At 35.4% G+C, this 14901-nt stretch overlaps 1 protein-coding gene across 4 annotated transcripts in view; it reads right to left on the minus strand.

Annotated features, from left to right (window-relative positions):
- Positions 1–1530: 1530 nt before the first annotated feature.
- The window catches only part of LOC132697939 (activating transcription factor 7-interacting protein 1), a 41315-nt gene continuing 27944 nt past the window's right edge, over positions 1531–14901 (minus strand). For 3 of the 4 annotated variants that reach the window (XM_060663718.1, XM_060663717.1, XM_060663719.1), the window contains exons 5-7: positions 9443–9727; positions 2180–2420; positions 1531–2122 (exon numbers count right to left, since the gene is read on the minus strand). In XM_060663718.1, coding sequence (XP_060519701.1) covers positions 1686–2122; positions 2180–2420; positions 9443–9727 — 963 coding nt within the window. In that variant the 3' untranslated portion in view covers positions 1531–1685. The remainder of the gene's footprint in view (positions 2123–2179; positions 2421–9442; positions 9728–14901) is intronic. The other variant, XM_060663716.1, reaches the window with a different exon arrangement.

Consider the following 14901-nt stretch of genomic DNA (forward strand, 5'->3'; position numbering starts at 1 on the left):
CACTGATATCGCGACCTTCTTCCATCACAGACTACTAATTCTGTGATTTTCTCAGATAAAGACTTTATATTTTTTTGTAATATTTAGACACTATCTATCGACAGTTTTGTGAAGACTGTCTGACATTCTACAACCGACAAAGGGAAAGCAAACTGACAATGAAAATATCATATCCTAAAAAACCGACAGATGTCACCACCAAGCGTCAAGGTATGCTGTTAAATTGTACCTCTGTCTAAGAGAGGGCACGTAGAAAACAGACGATTTGCTCGTCATGTCTCATTTGCAGAAAAAAAAACTGCGCGAGTAGCCTATCAAGCGGGTTTCTAAAAGTTATTCTAGTATTATTGGTATTCGTAAAAAGAAGTAAACTATGTAAAATATTTTCCGAGAAAAGGTAGTTTTCACGCTGAGAAACCGTTATTTTGCGGTAATGTCAAAAGACGGAAAATAAACATCAAACGTCAATCATTGAAATAATTTTGGTTAGTGTTTTACTGTTACTGAGTTATTGTTTACCGTGATTTACTAAAAAGATGTACGTATATGTTCCAAAAACACTGACATATGCTTGATACTTTCTTGCCTAAAATTTATTTCATTTTAATATTTATGAGCATTTCGCAGTGGCGTCACAAGGTACATCACGTTGATGATAGTTTTGTTATTTGACGTCATAGTCAAAAATTCTGAATTTTTTTAGCCATTTGAACTCGATAAACCATAACTTACCTTTTATCATTGAATTAGAAACTAATAATAATTTACCATTCTTAGATTTTCTTACCAATAGAAAATCAGACCTAACATTAGGTCATTCAGTTTGCAAAAAACCTACACACACAGACCGGTAACTTAAGGCATTGTTGCAACCGGTCCAAAAATCATCGGCTATCAAGTGTCTTGTTTTCAGAGCCGTAAAACTATCTCAGCCCGAGTCATTGATCTCAGAATTAAAACACCTTACCTATGCTCTTCTCACTAATAATTGCCAAATTAAAGATATTAAGCGTTCTATCTATAAGAGTTCGAAAGCAATACCACAGTTGCCACTGTTGTCCTTTCTTACATTCAACACACAACGACCACATATCAAAAGTTCTAGAAGAAATATAACGTCAAAACCAGATTTACCACTTGTCCAAAAATCTCTCGATCCGTTTCCGTTTGAGATACCAGGAGTTTGCAGCATTCCGTGCATATGGGGCAAAGATACATTGCAAAGATCGGACGAAAAATATCAACTGACACAAAGAACATGAAAGAGCCTTAAGACTACAACATAACGACAAATAAACACATGAGCAGTTGCTGAGCACAATCACAGAACTGGACATCATTTATTCGATGAAACTAAAATTCTTCTACTATCGAAAAATCATCAGTTATCCAAAACAACGTTCGTGCCCCTCCATTACGTCTGCCCCCATCAAACAAAAATATAAGCGGGTATCCAGGAATCCAGAAATTTTATCGAGTCATTTGTTGTTCTCCTCGCTGTTAAATAACCTGCACGCCATCATGTAGAGTAAAAGAAAAATGTAGTGCAAATATCACTGTAAGCGATTTTGACTTTTATTTGATAAAAAAAACTTAATTTTAGAAATAACTTAACCGCACACTCCTAAGTCATCGCTCTACAACAAATTACATTACACTGAATTATATCTTTAAAAAAAGTGTATTTATAACGAGATCTCTTCTGGGTCACTAAACGCTCCTATCCTCTTGTGAACGTCCACCGACCTAACCGCAAAATAATATTTGTTTTTGTCCGCAAACTGAGTCAAGGTACACGCCATCGGCAGCGCCAGCGCTTTAACGTCTCCAACTTTACGCCACATGTCGGTACTAGGTGGCGCGTTAGTCTCTTGATACGCGTATAATTGATAACTCGCTATAGACTCGTATAAATCGAGGTTGTACGGCATTTTCCACTGCAAAATTATTCCCGTGTCGATTTTTTTAATAGTTAAATACGGTTTAGGCAGCACGGGTTTCAGCTTCACGTCCGAGACCACTTTTGGCGACACCGGCAACGGCGCCGGATGCTTTCGCAAGCCCAGCGTTTTCAAGGTTATGGTGTTGTTCTGTTTGGTCGCCAACGAACCGTTCACCGTCGCTGAAAATTACATAATTCTCGTTTGGGCGCAACAAAAATAAATTGTCGGTCACTTACACAGCACTCCGTTGGTGGGCTGCAGATTCAAAAACGTCAATTTTTGAGTTCCGTTCGTGCCGGAATTAATCGTGGGTAGGACGTAGAGCATCTGGGAGCCTCCGGCTGCGTTAGAAGCAATTACGGATCCGGGAGTTAACCGGACACCTTGAGGTAGGGTTGCCACGGTCCTAGGTGGGTTACCGGTCGGACCTTTCCCGCCAGGTACAGATGCAGTCTTTTGCGTTACTATAGTTTTTGCCTGTGAAATATTCCGATGGTAGAAAAAATGGATTAAACGGTGCACGTAAGACGAACCACCACCCCATCTGGTATGAACCATGAGAAAAAGTTAAACAAAAATTTCTTTTGTTGCGTTTTTGGCTACCGTTTTAATTTTCACGTATACCGGGTGTATAGAATTATGATAATTATTATGATTACTATTCTAAATACTAAATACAACAGAATACAATAATTGAACCACCAGTTAGAAGGAGGAAATGAATCCTGAAAGTTAACTTTAGGTAAATCGATAAAAACTGTCTATCTTCCTTATTCAGATTTCTTTCCTTACCTAACTTGGATTTGATGTTATGAGTCTTTTAGGATAATAAGATACTATTCAGTGTTTTTTCATGGTTAGAACTTAAAAAAACATTAAGTTTGATTTATTTCCGTCTTCAAACTGACCAGTCTTTTGAGAAGCTTAATGCAAAATAAAACGCAATAACTGTGGAAACTAGTCATCTATTGAACATGTAAGTTGCAAAAGGAACAAAAATACGTAGTAGGTTGAACTAAAAATATTTTCTTAACACTCGAACAATCAATAAGGTCTAGTATTAACTCCCAATCTTCGACTTCTGCAGGTATTTCAGATGAATTAGTCGGCCACGTCAGTATACTCTCATAGAAATCTTTTTGCGATGTTTAGGTACGTAGGTTTTGTCCTTCTTTCTAATAAGCCGTTTCGCCGTTCCGAAATTTCGGTCACGTTGAACCACGCACAGTAAAGTACTATATCTGATCAAATCTTGTGTAGAATTTGTTCTTAAATCATGCACGCAAGAAATGTACAGTCATAGTTTTCTCAGATAAAACATTTCTTGCACTAGTATTGTCGGGAGCGGAAGATTTTGTATAATTCGCATTCGCATAATGCTAACGCATCCTGTTCTTTCTCGTCAAATTTCTTAGCTCTTCGCTCTCGCACGTTTTTTCCGCAACTGCCACACGTTTGGCATTGACATTCAGGGCTGTGCTCTTTATTTTAGCTTCAGTTCTTCACGAGTCGAACAAACGTCAACTTGTGGTCTTCCAAATCTGCACCCGTGGTTGTCATTCAAATATTTCCGATAAAAATCATATTTGAGAAAGACTTCGTGCATTATGTTCACGTTAAGATCGGAATTCAATTAATTAACTTGTCTGCTGCTGTAGTACGACTGATTTAATGCGAACGATCGAATATGCTTATCAACTGCGTCATTAGGTAGAACGTTGCCACGATTTGAATGCATACCGCGGCGATGGATAGGTGGTTTTCTTTAAACAACAAGAGGCGCCAGCCGAAAAATTTTTCTACTTAATACTTCGCGATGTTCGTTCAGAAGTTCGACAGACGATCGTTTTATAAGACCCACGAGCAAAGTATCTTCCTCGTTTACGGACGATCCCTGTACAAACTTCGTAGAACTTTCTTCCTTTCCCTCTACTGTAATGCTTTGGGTGCACTTGGTTTTACACTTACAATCATCCTCGGTATTTGTATAAGCTTCACCGCCTAAGGCGTGTGTTTTGTGAACCTCGTTTTTGCATAAATGTTTGTTTCTTACTACCCGTCTTCTCTTCCTTGGCGGTTCACCCTCATTACGCACATCCATATCACTTTCAATACTACTGATACAGCTAGACGTTCTATTTTTGAGAACTATACTGGTTGACCCGAACTGATGGAATTTTCACTGGCCTATACCTTCGTAAGCTAAGCAGTTCATCTATAAAAATAACAATTTTGATAAAATCTCATTTACCCATATTTTGGCGTTTACTTCCTTCTTATAACTGGCGGTTCAATTGTTATTTTATAAGCCAAGTACATGAAGCGAAAATGTTCAGCCGAACAGATAGGATGCTATCAAAAAACCTAATTAGGTTTTGGTTACCCTAAGGCAGTTTGATCGAGAAAGTCCTGAACTTGATAATACTGAAAGTTACAGGGTGTCCCCTTTGAAACAAACGAGTTTAGCAACTTTGAAAATGTGAATTTTTGCGGCCTAATTTTCAACTCCCTATATTAAAGTTGACAACAAAAATGATAAAAATGTAAACTTAAGACTTTTTTAAGATTTTGCCAAATATAAGGATCAAATTTTCAAAAACTACAACAATATGCATTTTCAATATTCGTTAATCTGGAGGCACGTTTTTTTTTCAAGGTCAAATATTTCAAAAACTGTTGAATATAGGAATAGGACCTTACATTTCACACAGAATCTCAAAATATGATAAGCAAATTGACAGCAACTTCTGGAAATTTTAACTAACGGATTGGGTGAAAAATCCTGTAGATGATTCGAGTGACATAACAAAAACAGGCATAATGACGCTTTTGGAGATGCCACAAACTTTTCGAAATTTTGAAATCAACACATGTATTTTTATGTCATCTTCATTGCAAAACTCATTCCGTCGCCGTAGCGCCCGAGAGACGACCGGTTCTCCATTCATAATTGTAAAGAGGATGGACGTTTATGTTGGCTGTTCGTTTTTGAAGATGTTAAGCGTCCTGTCAAATAAAAAAAATCCACTCGGGTGGCAGACTTATTTACGAACATAATGAGAACAGCAGGCAAACTTCCAAGTCATATTATTGCAGAGATAACATCAAGATGTTTTCAACAATAATTGAAAAGATAAAAGATTCACTGCCCGCAGTAGTGCTAAAGGGAATTAAAAGGTCAGAGGTTAAACAGAGTAACATATTGCGATAGGCAATATAGATATGGTAATTGGAGTTCTCTATTTAACCTTTAGCCAATATTCAGGACGTGACAAAACTGCCGTTGCGCGGCTTTTTTTTATGTCGCACTGTTTTGTGCGTGCACCCTGTACAAAGTCCTTTCAACTAAGCACCCGATCCAACGTCAAATGCAATTCAAGCTGGGAAATGTAAAAATTTTTATCACAAATTTTCAACTAAATTTTTCCCAAATATCTCGCGCACTGTATATACGAAAATTATAATTCTCGTCATGGCCGTTCACCACTGCTTAAACCAAACTGTAAGGGTGTTTATTTTACCACATATATATTTTAAGGGTTATAATTACGACTAATAATTTGCTTCCAAAAAAGTCTTTTAAGTGGTTTTTAGTTTTTTTGCGTATAACCCGTCTACCCTATATTATCAAAAGAACGCTGTAAGTAAAAGTTGCGGACGTAACTCGTTTTGGGGTTCCAGAATTTTTCCCATCCCGCAAACTATTTTCAAGAAAAAATTTGTTTTTTGAAAATAACCAAAAACACAAAACTTTTTAAAATATTTTCCGAAGTCGGATTGTGACAAATTTCAGGTAGATAGCTGCTTATTTTGCATAAGCTTGTATAACATTCAGTAGTCACGTGAATACAAAAAATAACAATATAACTAAATTTGTGCTCAAGTTTATCAACGCTTTTAAATTTAAATTTTTAGTATATTGCTGCTTTTAAGAGAACACTTAACAATTTTCCGATTTTAATGTTTTGTTCCAATAAAAGCGATTAAAATAGAAAATATAGAAAAAGAAAAACACCGCTTCAATAAATATGCAAGTAAAAATTGTCTCGTAGAAAACACATCAGTTCTAGCGTCTCCTGCGTAAATACAATCAAAAATATGTCCAAATTTGTCAAAATCTGGACTAATTAGAAACAACTTTAAACAATTAAAATGAAGTGTAGGGAAACCCTAAGGAACCCACCTTGAAATTTCTTCGATAACGCAAAAATGAAACAATATTCTATTTAAAGTAAGGAAAGTAGGTGCTTCGATTACATATTGTGGATAAATTCATCTTGTGTAAAAAATGTAAAAAATTGATTACAGTGCTGCAAAATACTTGAAATGTTGACAACAGTATATGGTGAATCTACTCTTTGAACAATAAGTGAAACAAGCTGTTCCAAGATGGCCGAGAGGACGCCAATGACGAACCTCGCTCTGGACGCCCCAGCACGTCAATAATTGACGAAAGCGTTGAAGAAGTGAAACAAATGGTGTTGAAAAATCGTGGAATTACTATTAGAAAAGTGCCTGAAAACGTCGGCATTTCTATTGGTTCGTGCCATGCAATTTTTTTCGAAGTTTTGGGCATAAAACGTGTAGCAGCGAATTTTTTTCTCGAAACTGCTTAATTTTGAACAAAAGGACCGTCGAAGGAGTATCGCTCACGAGCTGTTAAAAAACGTCAATGATGATTTTGATATGCTCAAAAAGGTGATAACTGGTGACGAATCATGGGAATATGGTTAAATGTCAAGGTTTTGCTTACTGTTTTCTTTAATTATCGTGGCATAGTATTACCTTGAAGTTATGCCGCGTTTACGAGAAGCAATACCAAGAAAACGCCCGGAATTGTGGGCAAACAATTCATGGATTTTCCATCACGATAATGCTCTCACCGTTCATTATGTCTAACTTTTTGAATAAAAACAAAACCACCATTCTACCATATTCACCGGATAAGCTCCCCTACGACTTTTCCTGTACCCAAAACTTAAGAAACCCATGAAAAGAAGGAGGTTTGGAACTCTTGAGAAGATAAAGAAAAGATTTAGTGGAAGAACTCAAGGCTATACCAGAAAGTGCTTACCAGAAGTGCTTCGCGGATTGGAAAAAACGTTGGCACAAGTGAACGCACTTCGTATACATCATTTTCAATGGATAACGTACATCAATCTGCGACAAATTTTAATTCGGGCTCGGATAGTTTGACGGTATTTTATTTTATTATGTTTAAGTCTTGTGTTCTTAGATTTAACAATAATAAAAATTATGAATTCTATTCACTGTGGTAGAGAATTTAGGAGTCGTATTCCACAAATATATTTCTTTTTAGTCGCACATCCAACAACAGACTCAAAACTGCTATGGCTCGTTTAAAAAACTGTGCGCTTTAAAATAATTTCTCTCTCCTAAAACGTTCATACGACTCACTCTATGTAGAAAGTCCAAAACTGTTGTATGCGTGTTTCTTATAAAACGCCATAATTGAATTGGAGTGGTATACTGAACATGATTTATCGCAGACAGTGCCACATGCACAAATTTATCTATAGAATTTTGAACTCTGGTGAACCTGAATATCTGAGGCAACAGTTTACTGTTTTTCTGCATCCTCATAGCCCAGGTATATTAATAATTACGTGCTGCTCACATCAAACAGTATTTAATTACTACAACAAACCAGTAACTTGCAGCTGCCTCTCATTACTGTTATTACTAGTGGCCATCACAGTATTATTTTTTTTATATTATATTATTTTTATGTAGGCAGTAACTTTGTTCGCCCTATTTTCATTATTCTATAGCATGATTCAGCTTGTGCAACCCGTTTTTCTGTAATCCGAGACTCAATCATTTTTGTCATTTGCTCAATATTGTATTGGTTTTGGTTGTTTTTTTATAATACTACTTTTGGGTGGGAACTGAATGCTTTTGAGTTATGCCACTCCTGACACGGGCGCGCAAAAGCGAAAATCGTAAATATAACAAGCGTTAGACCTACAACTATATCAGTTTTTCTATACAATTTTGAAATAATGCCTTTCAAAAAATTATAGTCTTGGATCTCCCACGTCTTCTGGTTCAACTGTTTTTTCGACGACCTATCAAAAACGTTTCTTTTTGGACTTTACCGCTAAATACGAAGTCCATGACCAAATTTGTCATTAAAATAATGAGACTCGCTCAGCAGAACAGTGTAGAGTAATAAAATCGGAAATCCGTCCAGTTTCGCTCAATTTGGGTGTTGGCCCTTGGCGTAGGTAAACGTTGTGTAATAACAACTAAAATAAAAAAAACTTCCAAGCTTTAAATAAAGATGGAGCATGTTTTAAATACTTATGTCGAATATTTGTCGCTCTCTCAGATGCAAAATTAAAGGAAGAAATTTTTGTTGGTCCTCAAATAAAACGATTAATGGAAGACATGATCGAATTTAAAAAGATTGCATTTATTGTTGTTATAAAAGATTTTCTAGGAAACAACAAATATCCAAAGTACATTTACATTGTTGAAAAAGATGTTAGAGAAATTTAGAGAACTGGGAAGCACTATATATATAAAACTAAATATATGTATAAAACTCACATCTGACGACCTATTCTCCCGATAATCTTGGTGCCGTGAGTGAGGAGCAAGGTGAGAGGGTACACCAAGTCAGAAAAGAATAGAACACAGATATCAAGGTCGATGGAACGTTGCTGGTTATTAAAAAGAGACAATCCGTCCATACAAGAAAATCCACTAAACGAAGTTTATCGGCCTTACGCGATAGGGGAAAATGTTAAAATCGAGATCAACTATCAAAAGTTTAAAAATTGCTGGGTTGTGATAATCGTTCATAATGATAGGGAAGAAGGATTTTTCAAAGAAGGTTTGCTACTCTTTGCTAATCTTACCATTTTGGTAAAATGATAAAATATCTAGCAGTAATTATGGATAACGCATAGAGAAGACTCCAGCTTTCGTCTTGAAGACCACGAGAAATTATCTATTGGTTAGCCATAGAAAATATTTAGATTCAAATAATATGATAAAAAATGAACTGTTAAAAATAGCAAATTTACACAATCATCGTTTTATGAAATGGCAGACATAACAGAAAAATATAGTGTCACTCTGCTGCTGCCATGTCATCGCGAACTAAATCTTATAAAACTGAAATGGGCGCAAGTAAGAGAGTTTGTAGAAAAAAACAACAGCACGGGAGAAAAAGTAGTCAGCATGTCATATTCCTCCACATCACTGTAAATTAAACTCCATAGAATCGACATAGGCGCAAGTAAATGGATTTGTAGCGAGGCCTAACACCATCTTAAAAGAATGACGTTGAATGTTGTTAAAGAGATAACAATAGCCAAAACCCATAAATTGAGGCTAACTCGGATGGTACTAGCTACACTTGGAATCAATTCCAAAAAATCTGAATGGCTCAAGTATTCATTGGGTCATTCTCTAGTTCTTGATAAGGATTTTTAACTCCACACCTACGTAATTGATCAAAAAGTACTCACCTGATTCCCGCCGATTTTCTGGCTCACAACTTTATTGATCGAGCCGGGTTTGTTGCCGCCCTTAAGAGTTCTGTCATCCTCGTCGGTCAAATCTATTACTCCGGGATTGGCCGGTTTGTTGGGTTCCACCACTTTTGGCCTGGCGTTAGGGGTCGCGATGCGTTTGGAGACCACGGGTCGCCTGTTTAGTTGCAACGCTTTCGTCAGTAACGGATTCGACGCCACCGACGCCGTTGTGGTGGGAGTTGTGGACAATGGCGATTTTGTAGGCGTCGTCGCCAAAACCTACCAGTGACAATAACTTCAGTCCCAAACGTTCGAACAAAGGACAGTGGACCAGATTCGAAAAAAATCTAATTGGTCAGGACGGAAAACGCAATAAGAACACCTTGTCGCTCTATTGATCTACAGGGTGAAACAAAAAATTCAGGCACAATATTGCGATAATTGGATAGTTGTAAATTCATTTCCCCTGTTTTTTTTTTCAATAAGCTACAGACTACTTGTTAATACTTATTCGGATTAAATACGGATACGTGGCATTATGGTTAAAGAAAACTAATGTGACGAAAGAAATCTAATTTAATACGAAATTCTGCTAGAGACCTGATTCCTTTTCTTTTGATTTCTTAAATTTCCATAGGACTTAAGTAAATTGTTTCATTGCATTTCATCAGGTTTGTTTCCACATCAAATCACGAGCTTCTTTATTACAATTTTGAAACCCTTATAATGGACCTTTTACCAACTTATACAACTTTAATAAAAGTTTGACTACAAATCTCATCACGTTTATTTGTACCTATATACCCGCCCTTTAACTTTTAACGCTTGGGAAAAAAAGTTGTTAAAAAACAGTAAGCTATTTGTAAGATATATTTTAATTTATACAGGGCGTTGCAGAAATCACTTACAGACAAAAGTTATATATTTTTAATGGAATATGTTCTATTCCCAAATCCAGATTTTGCAAAACAATCAATTTTAATAATAAGAATAGTAAAGAAAGAAGAGAGCATTAGAAATAGACGAAGATAGTGATTTAAGGATTTAAAAAATACGAGTACATTGTAAGGGAGAGTCAAACCACTCTTGGCCTACCACAAAATTTTCATTGTGTAGTATTTGTTACAGACTATTTAAATGAAAGGTTTAATCAATGGATTGGAAAAAATGGAACTCTAAAATGGCCACCCAACAGTCCTGATCTGACGCCCCGATGGATGAATTTTTATGTGGAATTCTAAAAGGCTGTGCAAACGCAAATAGCATCGAAAACAGAGAGCATCTAAAAAATCCGATTGGAACAGAAGTTCAAATTCCAAATAAAGGGAACATGCATCAGATGCTATATTATACCTAGCTGAATTATAAGTTTTAGAATATTTTTAATGTTGCGTTAACAAATATTTCGAAAACTATTGAATTTAGTTATAGAATACAGGTATTACAATATAATTAGGTATTAAGATACAATATTATACGAAATGTTCTCTTCTCTCTGATTGGGCTGGATGTTTGTTGAAATTTTTTTTATAGATTCGACGATATTTTTGGTTGTTTGAAACGTACATTCAGGGGTTAATTACGCGTAGTTCCCGTTGAGCCAATTTAGCCCCCTTATATGGTTTAATAAACGTTTATAAAATTCATTGTTTTTCTCTTTGCGAATAAGGCATTTTATATACATATTATAAAAGGAGCATAGTTTTGCTAAATCTGTAACTGTCACTGTCAGTTATAAACGAAGATTTTGTTTTTTGTTGACGACCTACTTCACAGCCGCCTAATATATAAATTGTAAATTCCAGAATATTATTTTATTTTTGAAAGTCGCTTTTATGTTAAAAGCAAATATATTTTTAAAAATTTTGCCGGAATTGGGTATAGGACATATACAAGAAATGTGGGATTTTATTAAGCGTATAATGAAATATATCTTGCAAACAGCTTACTGTTTTTTGAACAACTTTTGCATTTGACGTTTTTTTCTCCAAACGTTAAATAAAAAAGTTGAGAGGGCACATGTTAAATATTCACCCGGTATTTACTTTTGTGTCCATCTACATTTCTATAAATTTATGTAGTTTCCATTGCTGAACTGATTGATTTATTCACAAAGTATATGCTCCCTACGTTCACAAAAACTTCCATAGTAGAAAACACAAATATACATCCCTTGATATTTACGTCTCACAAAAAGGGAAACAAAAAACTAGCAATATAGAACGGAAATAAAACTAGAAAATTACTTGAGAAAAACCATATTCAATGAAGAAAGGGGAGAGAAAAGGCTGCTCGCTAATAGCCACTTTTTAACTGTTTGGTTCTATTCATTTTATTTTTGTTTTTAAAAAGTAGGAAAGATATTATTAAAACTCAACACCTCCATATATATTCAGTTCTTTCTTCTAAACGAATTTTCCAATCGACACTGTGCTTTTCTTTTTTACTTTTGTAATGAAAATATTTATGCGTGCATGTGCCAATAATTTGTTGGATCATTATCCTCAAACTGTCCTGACAGTTGCCAAACTGTTGGGAAATGATGAGGAACAACAGACTAGTGGTTTGCATAAACCAATTGCGGACGCTTTGACCACCTTACACAACTTAGATACAATTGCTATTCTGAATGTGTTCAGAGGTACTCAAAAAAAAAAAGAAAAAAACACTGGAAAAATGTCATCATTCATTGGATTAAGGCAAATAAGAAGCAATTTCAGAAAAATATGCTAAACATGTGAAATTGTAAAATTTGTTTGAAACCACATATCCTGTCGAGCCAAAAATTTAGATTACTCAAGAAATTTCAAATAATTAGCAAAAAAAAATCGTTGGTCTAGTAGGCAGTGAATTATTTGCTTTTCGACTTGCATTTGTTATCTATTAGCGTAGTTTCGACTTTTTATGAAATAACGTAAGTTGGGTCAAATTAAAAATTCGTACGTTAGATGATCGAGAAAAACGGGAAACTGAAACAATTGTTGGTAGGAGTATACGAGGAGAATGGCTTGATCACTGAAAGATCAGGATCCGGTTGAAGAAGGATCACCAACCAAAGAGATGATCGATTTTTGGTTTCCGCAGGTTTGCGGAATAGGCCCCACCTACTGCTGTGTTTGGTTTCGAAATCAATTTCAAGAATTTCAATGAATGAATGTTAGAAGAAGGCTTAGTGCTAATGGATTATTTTGTCGAAGGATGCGTACAGGGCACCGACGGCATCGAATAGCAAGATTAGTTTTTGCCCGAAATCACTTGACTGGCATGATTATGAATGGAGCAAGATACTTATTTTCGATGATTTTGCGTCACTGGGTCAGGTGGACGTCGGAAACTATGGAGTAGGTCCGGAGAAAACATGCCCCAAGTTGTATTGATGAAAAACTTCCACAGAATTTCTCTCAGACAGCTCACAGGTACACCGTGTGCCAAATAAAACGACCCACTATACGATCTGGAAATCCATGGGAGATAGGAAAAAAAATTTCGTGCAAAAGTTTCTTGGACTCTCTTGAAGATTTAAAACACTATAATTTTGTTGATACAGAGTGTCCCAAAAGTATCCCCCCGACATCAACTTTGTTATTTTAAATGGAACACGCTCTATATTTCGACATTTTTGGAATCCTTGGTTAAAATAAAGTTCACTTTCTTAAGAAATTCCTATTCAAATTTTGCATAGCTTGGGTAGAAATTGAGGTTATTTAAGTAATTCGTTTCTGTTTTTTTTTATATAGATTTATTTATTCAAATTTGTTACCTTGTTTAGTTAGCCTATAAACTTTAATTATTTATTTTTGTTATTAGACATTTTCAATGAAGCTAGATAATTAACCATTAAATGTTTCTTTAAATATGAATTCTGAAGTTTTATTAAATCTGTTAAAGTGTGTAGTATAGAGTCGATTTTTTTTTCAAAATTTGCACGTATTAATGTGTAAGAAGTAGTATCATGTCTTTGCTATTTAAAAAATACCTAATATTGGCATTACATTTAACAAGAATTTATACGGGCGTTATCTTAAACCTCGAATATCTCAAAAAGTAAGTAAAATTTAAATATAAGATAAATTACAAACTTACTTTACTTTTTGTCCTTAAATTGATATCTGAATAAAAATATAGTGTGTTCCAATCTTGAGATTTTGTTAATTCAATTCGCAAAAACGGCACCACCTATTTGGGACACCCTGTATAATCTGTCAAAGTGATTGAGTAGTGCATCATCTCCTTAGTCTGTGGTTATATTTTCGTTACAATACCTCGATCAATCGTCACAACACAAAATATAAAAAAAACACACAACCTCAATTTCTGCCTAAACTATGCAAAATTTGAGTAGGAATTTCTTAAGAAAGCGACCTTTATTTTAACCAAAAATTTCAAAAATGTCGAAATATATAGGGTGTTTCCTTTAAAATAACAAAGTTGATGTCGGGGACACTTTTGGGACACCCTGTATCAACAAAACTATAATATTTTAAATCTTCAGTCAAAGAAACTTTTTTCATATCTCCTATGGGTTTCCAGAATGTTAGTCGGTTGTCTATTTGGCACATGGTTTACATTAGGGAAATTCTGGATGATCACTATGGGCGAAGATGGCTTTTTTGTGCACGATAATGCTAGACCCCACACCGCCAGAATTGTCAGTCAATATCTGTATGAGGTGGGAATTAGAAGGTTTGATTGCCCAACACTCAACTCAGACATGAATCCCATCGAACGTCCGTGTGGTGAAATGGAACGACGTATTCGATGACATACATCAGCTCGAAGAATTGCCCAAGAGTTGAGAGACTTGCTAATGCAGAAATAGAACAGTTCAAAGCATGCCTCGTCGATTACAAGCAGTCATAAACGCAAGAGGAGGCAATACATGTTATTCATTTTCAAGTTTTCTCAATATTGTTCATTTTTACTCGTTTCTTTAGCAATAAATAAAAATTAAATGAGCTTTGTTTGTAATAGACATTTTGTGTTTTCCGACAAAATCAAGAAAACCAGCACAAGATTTTTTGATTAAATGTTAAATTCAGTTAACCAAATAGAGTAGCATAAAAAATTTACCACCTACTAGATTCGTAATTGGTAATTTCTTGATTGGCCACAAATTTTTTGCTCGCCAGTGTATGGCGGTACTTCACCTTCTGCCATGTCAGTGTGAATAAACCCCATAGAATTGGCATAAAACCACACACAAAAGGGAATAAAGACTGTGGGAAGTTGATGTGGTAGAAAACACTGCAGAGCCCGAACTACCTATAGTAACCTCCCAGCCACTGCTAAGCTCTTAAGATAATGTCATCAAAAAGTAGATAAATTCTATTTGGTTGAGCCCGTTAACGAAATGAAAACTTTGCATCGAAACGGTTGTTCTTCAAACCGTTCAGTCATGGAAATGTCAAATACAAAACTGAAAGTTCAATTTTTGGCAGTTAAACTTTCGCAAA

The sequence above is a fragment of the Cylas formicarius genome, unplaced genomic scaffold, assembly GCF_029955315.1.
Source record: "Cylas formicarius isolate icCylForm1 unplaced genomic scaffold, icCylForm1.1 PGA_scaffold_2__14_contigs__length_35257938, whole genome shotgun sequence".
Lineage (NCBI taxonomy): Eukaryota > Metazoa > Arthropoda > Insecta > Coleoptera > Brentidae > Cylas > Cylas formicarius.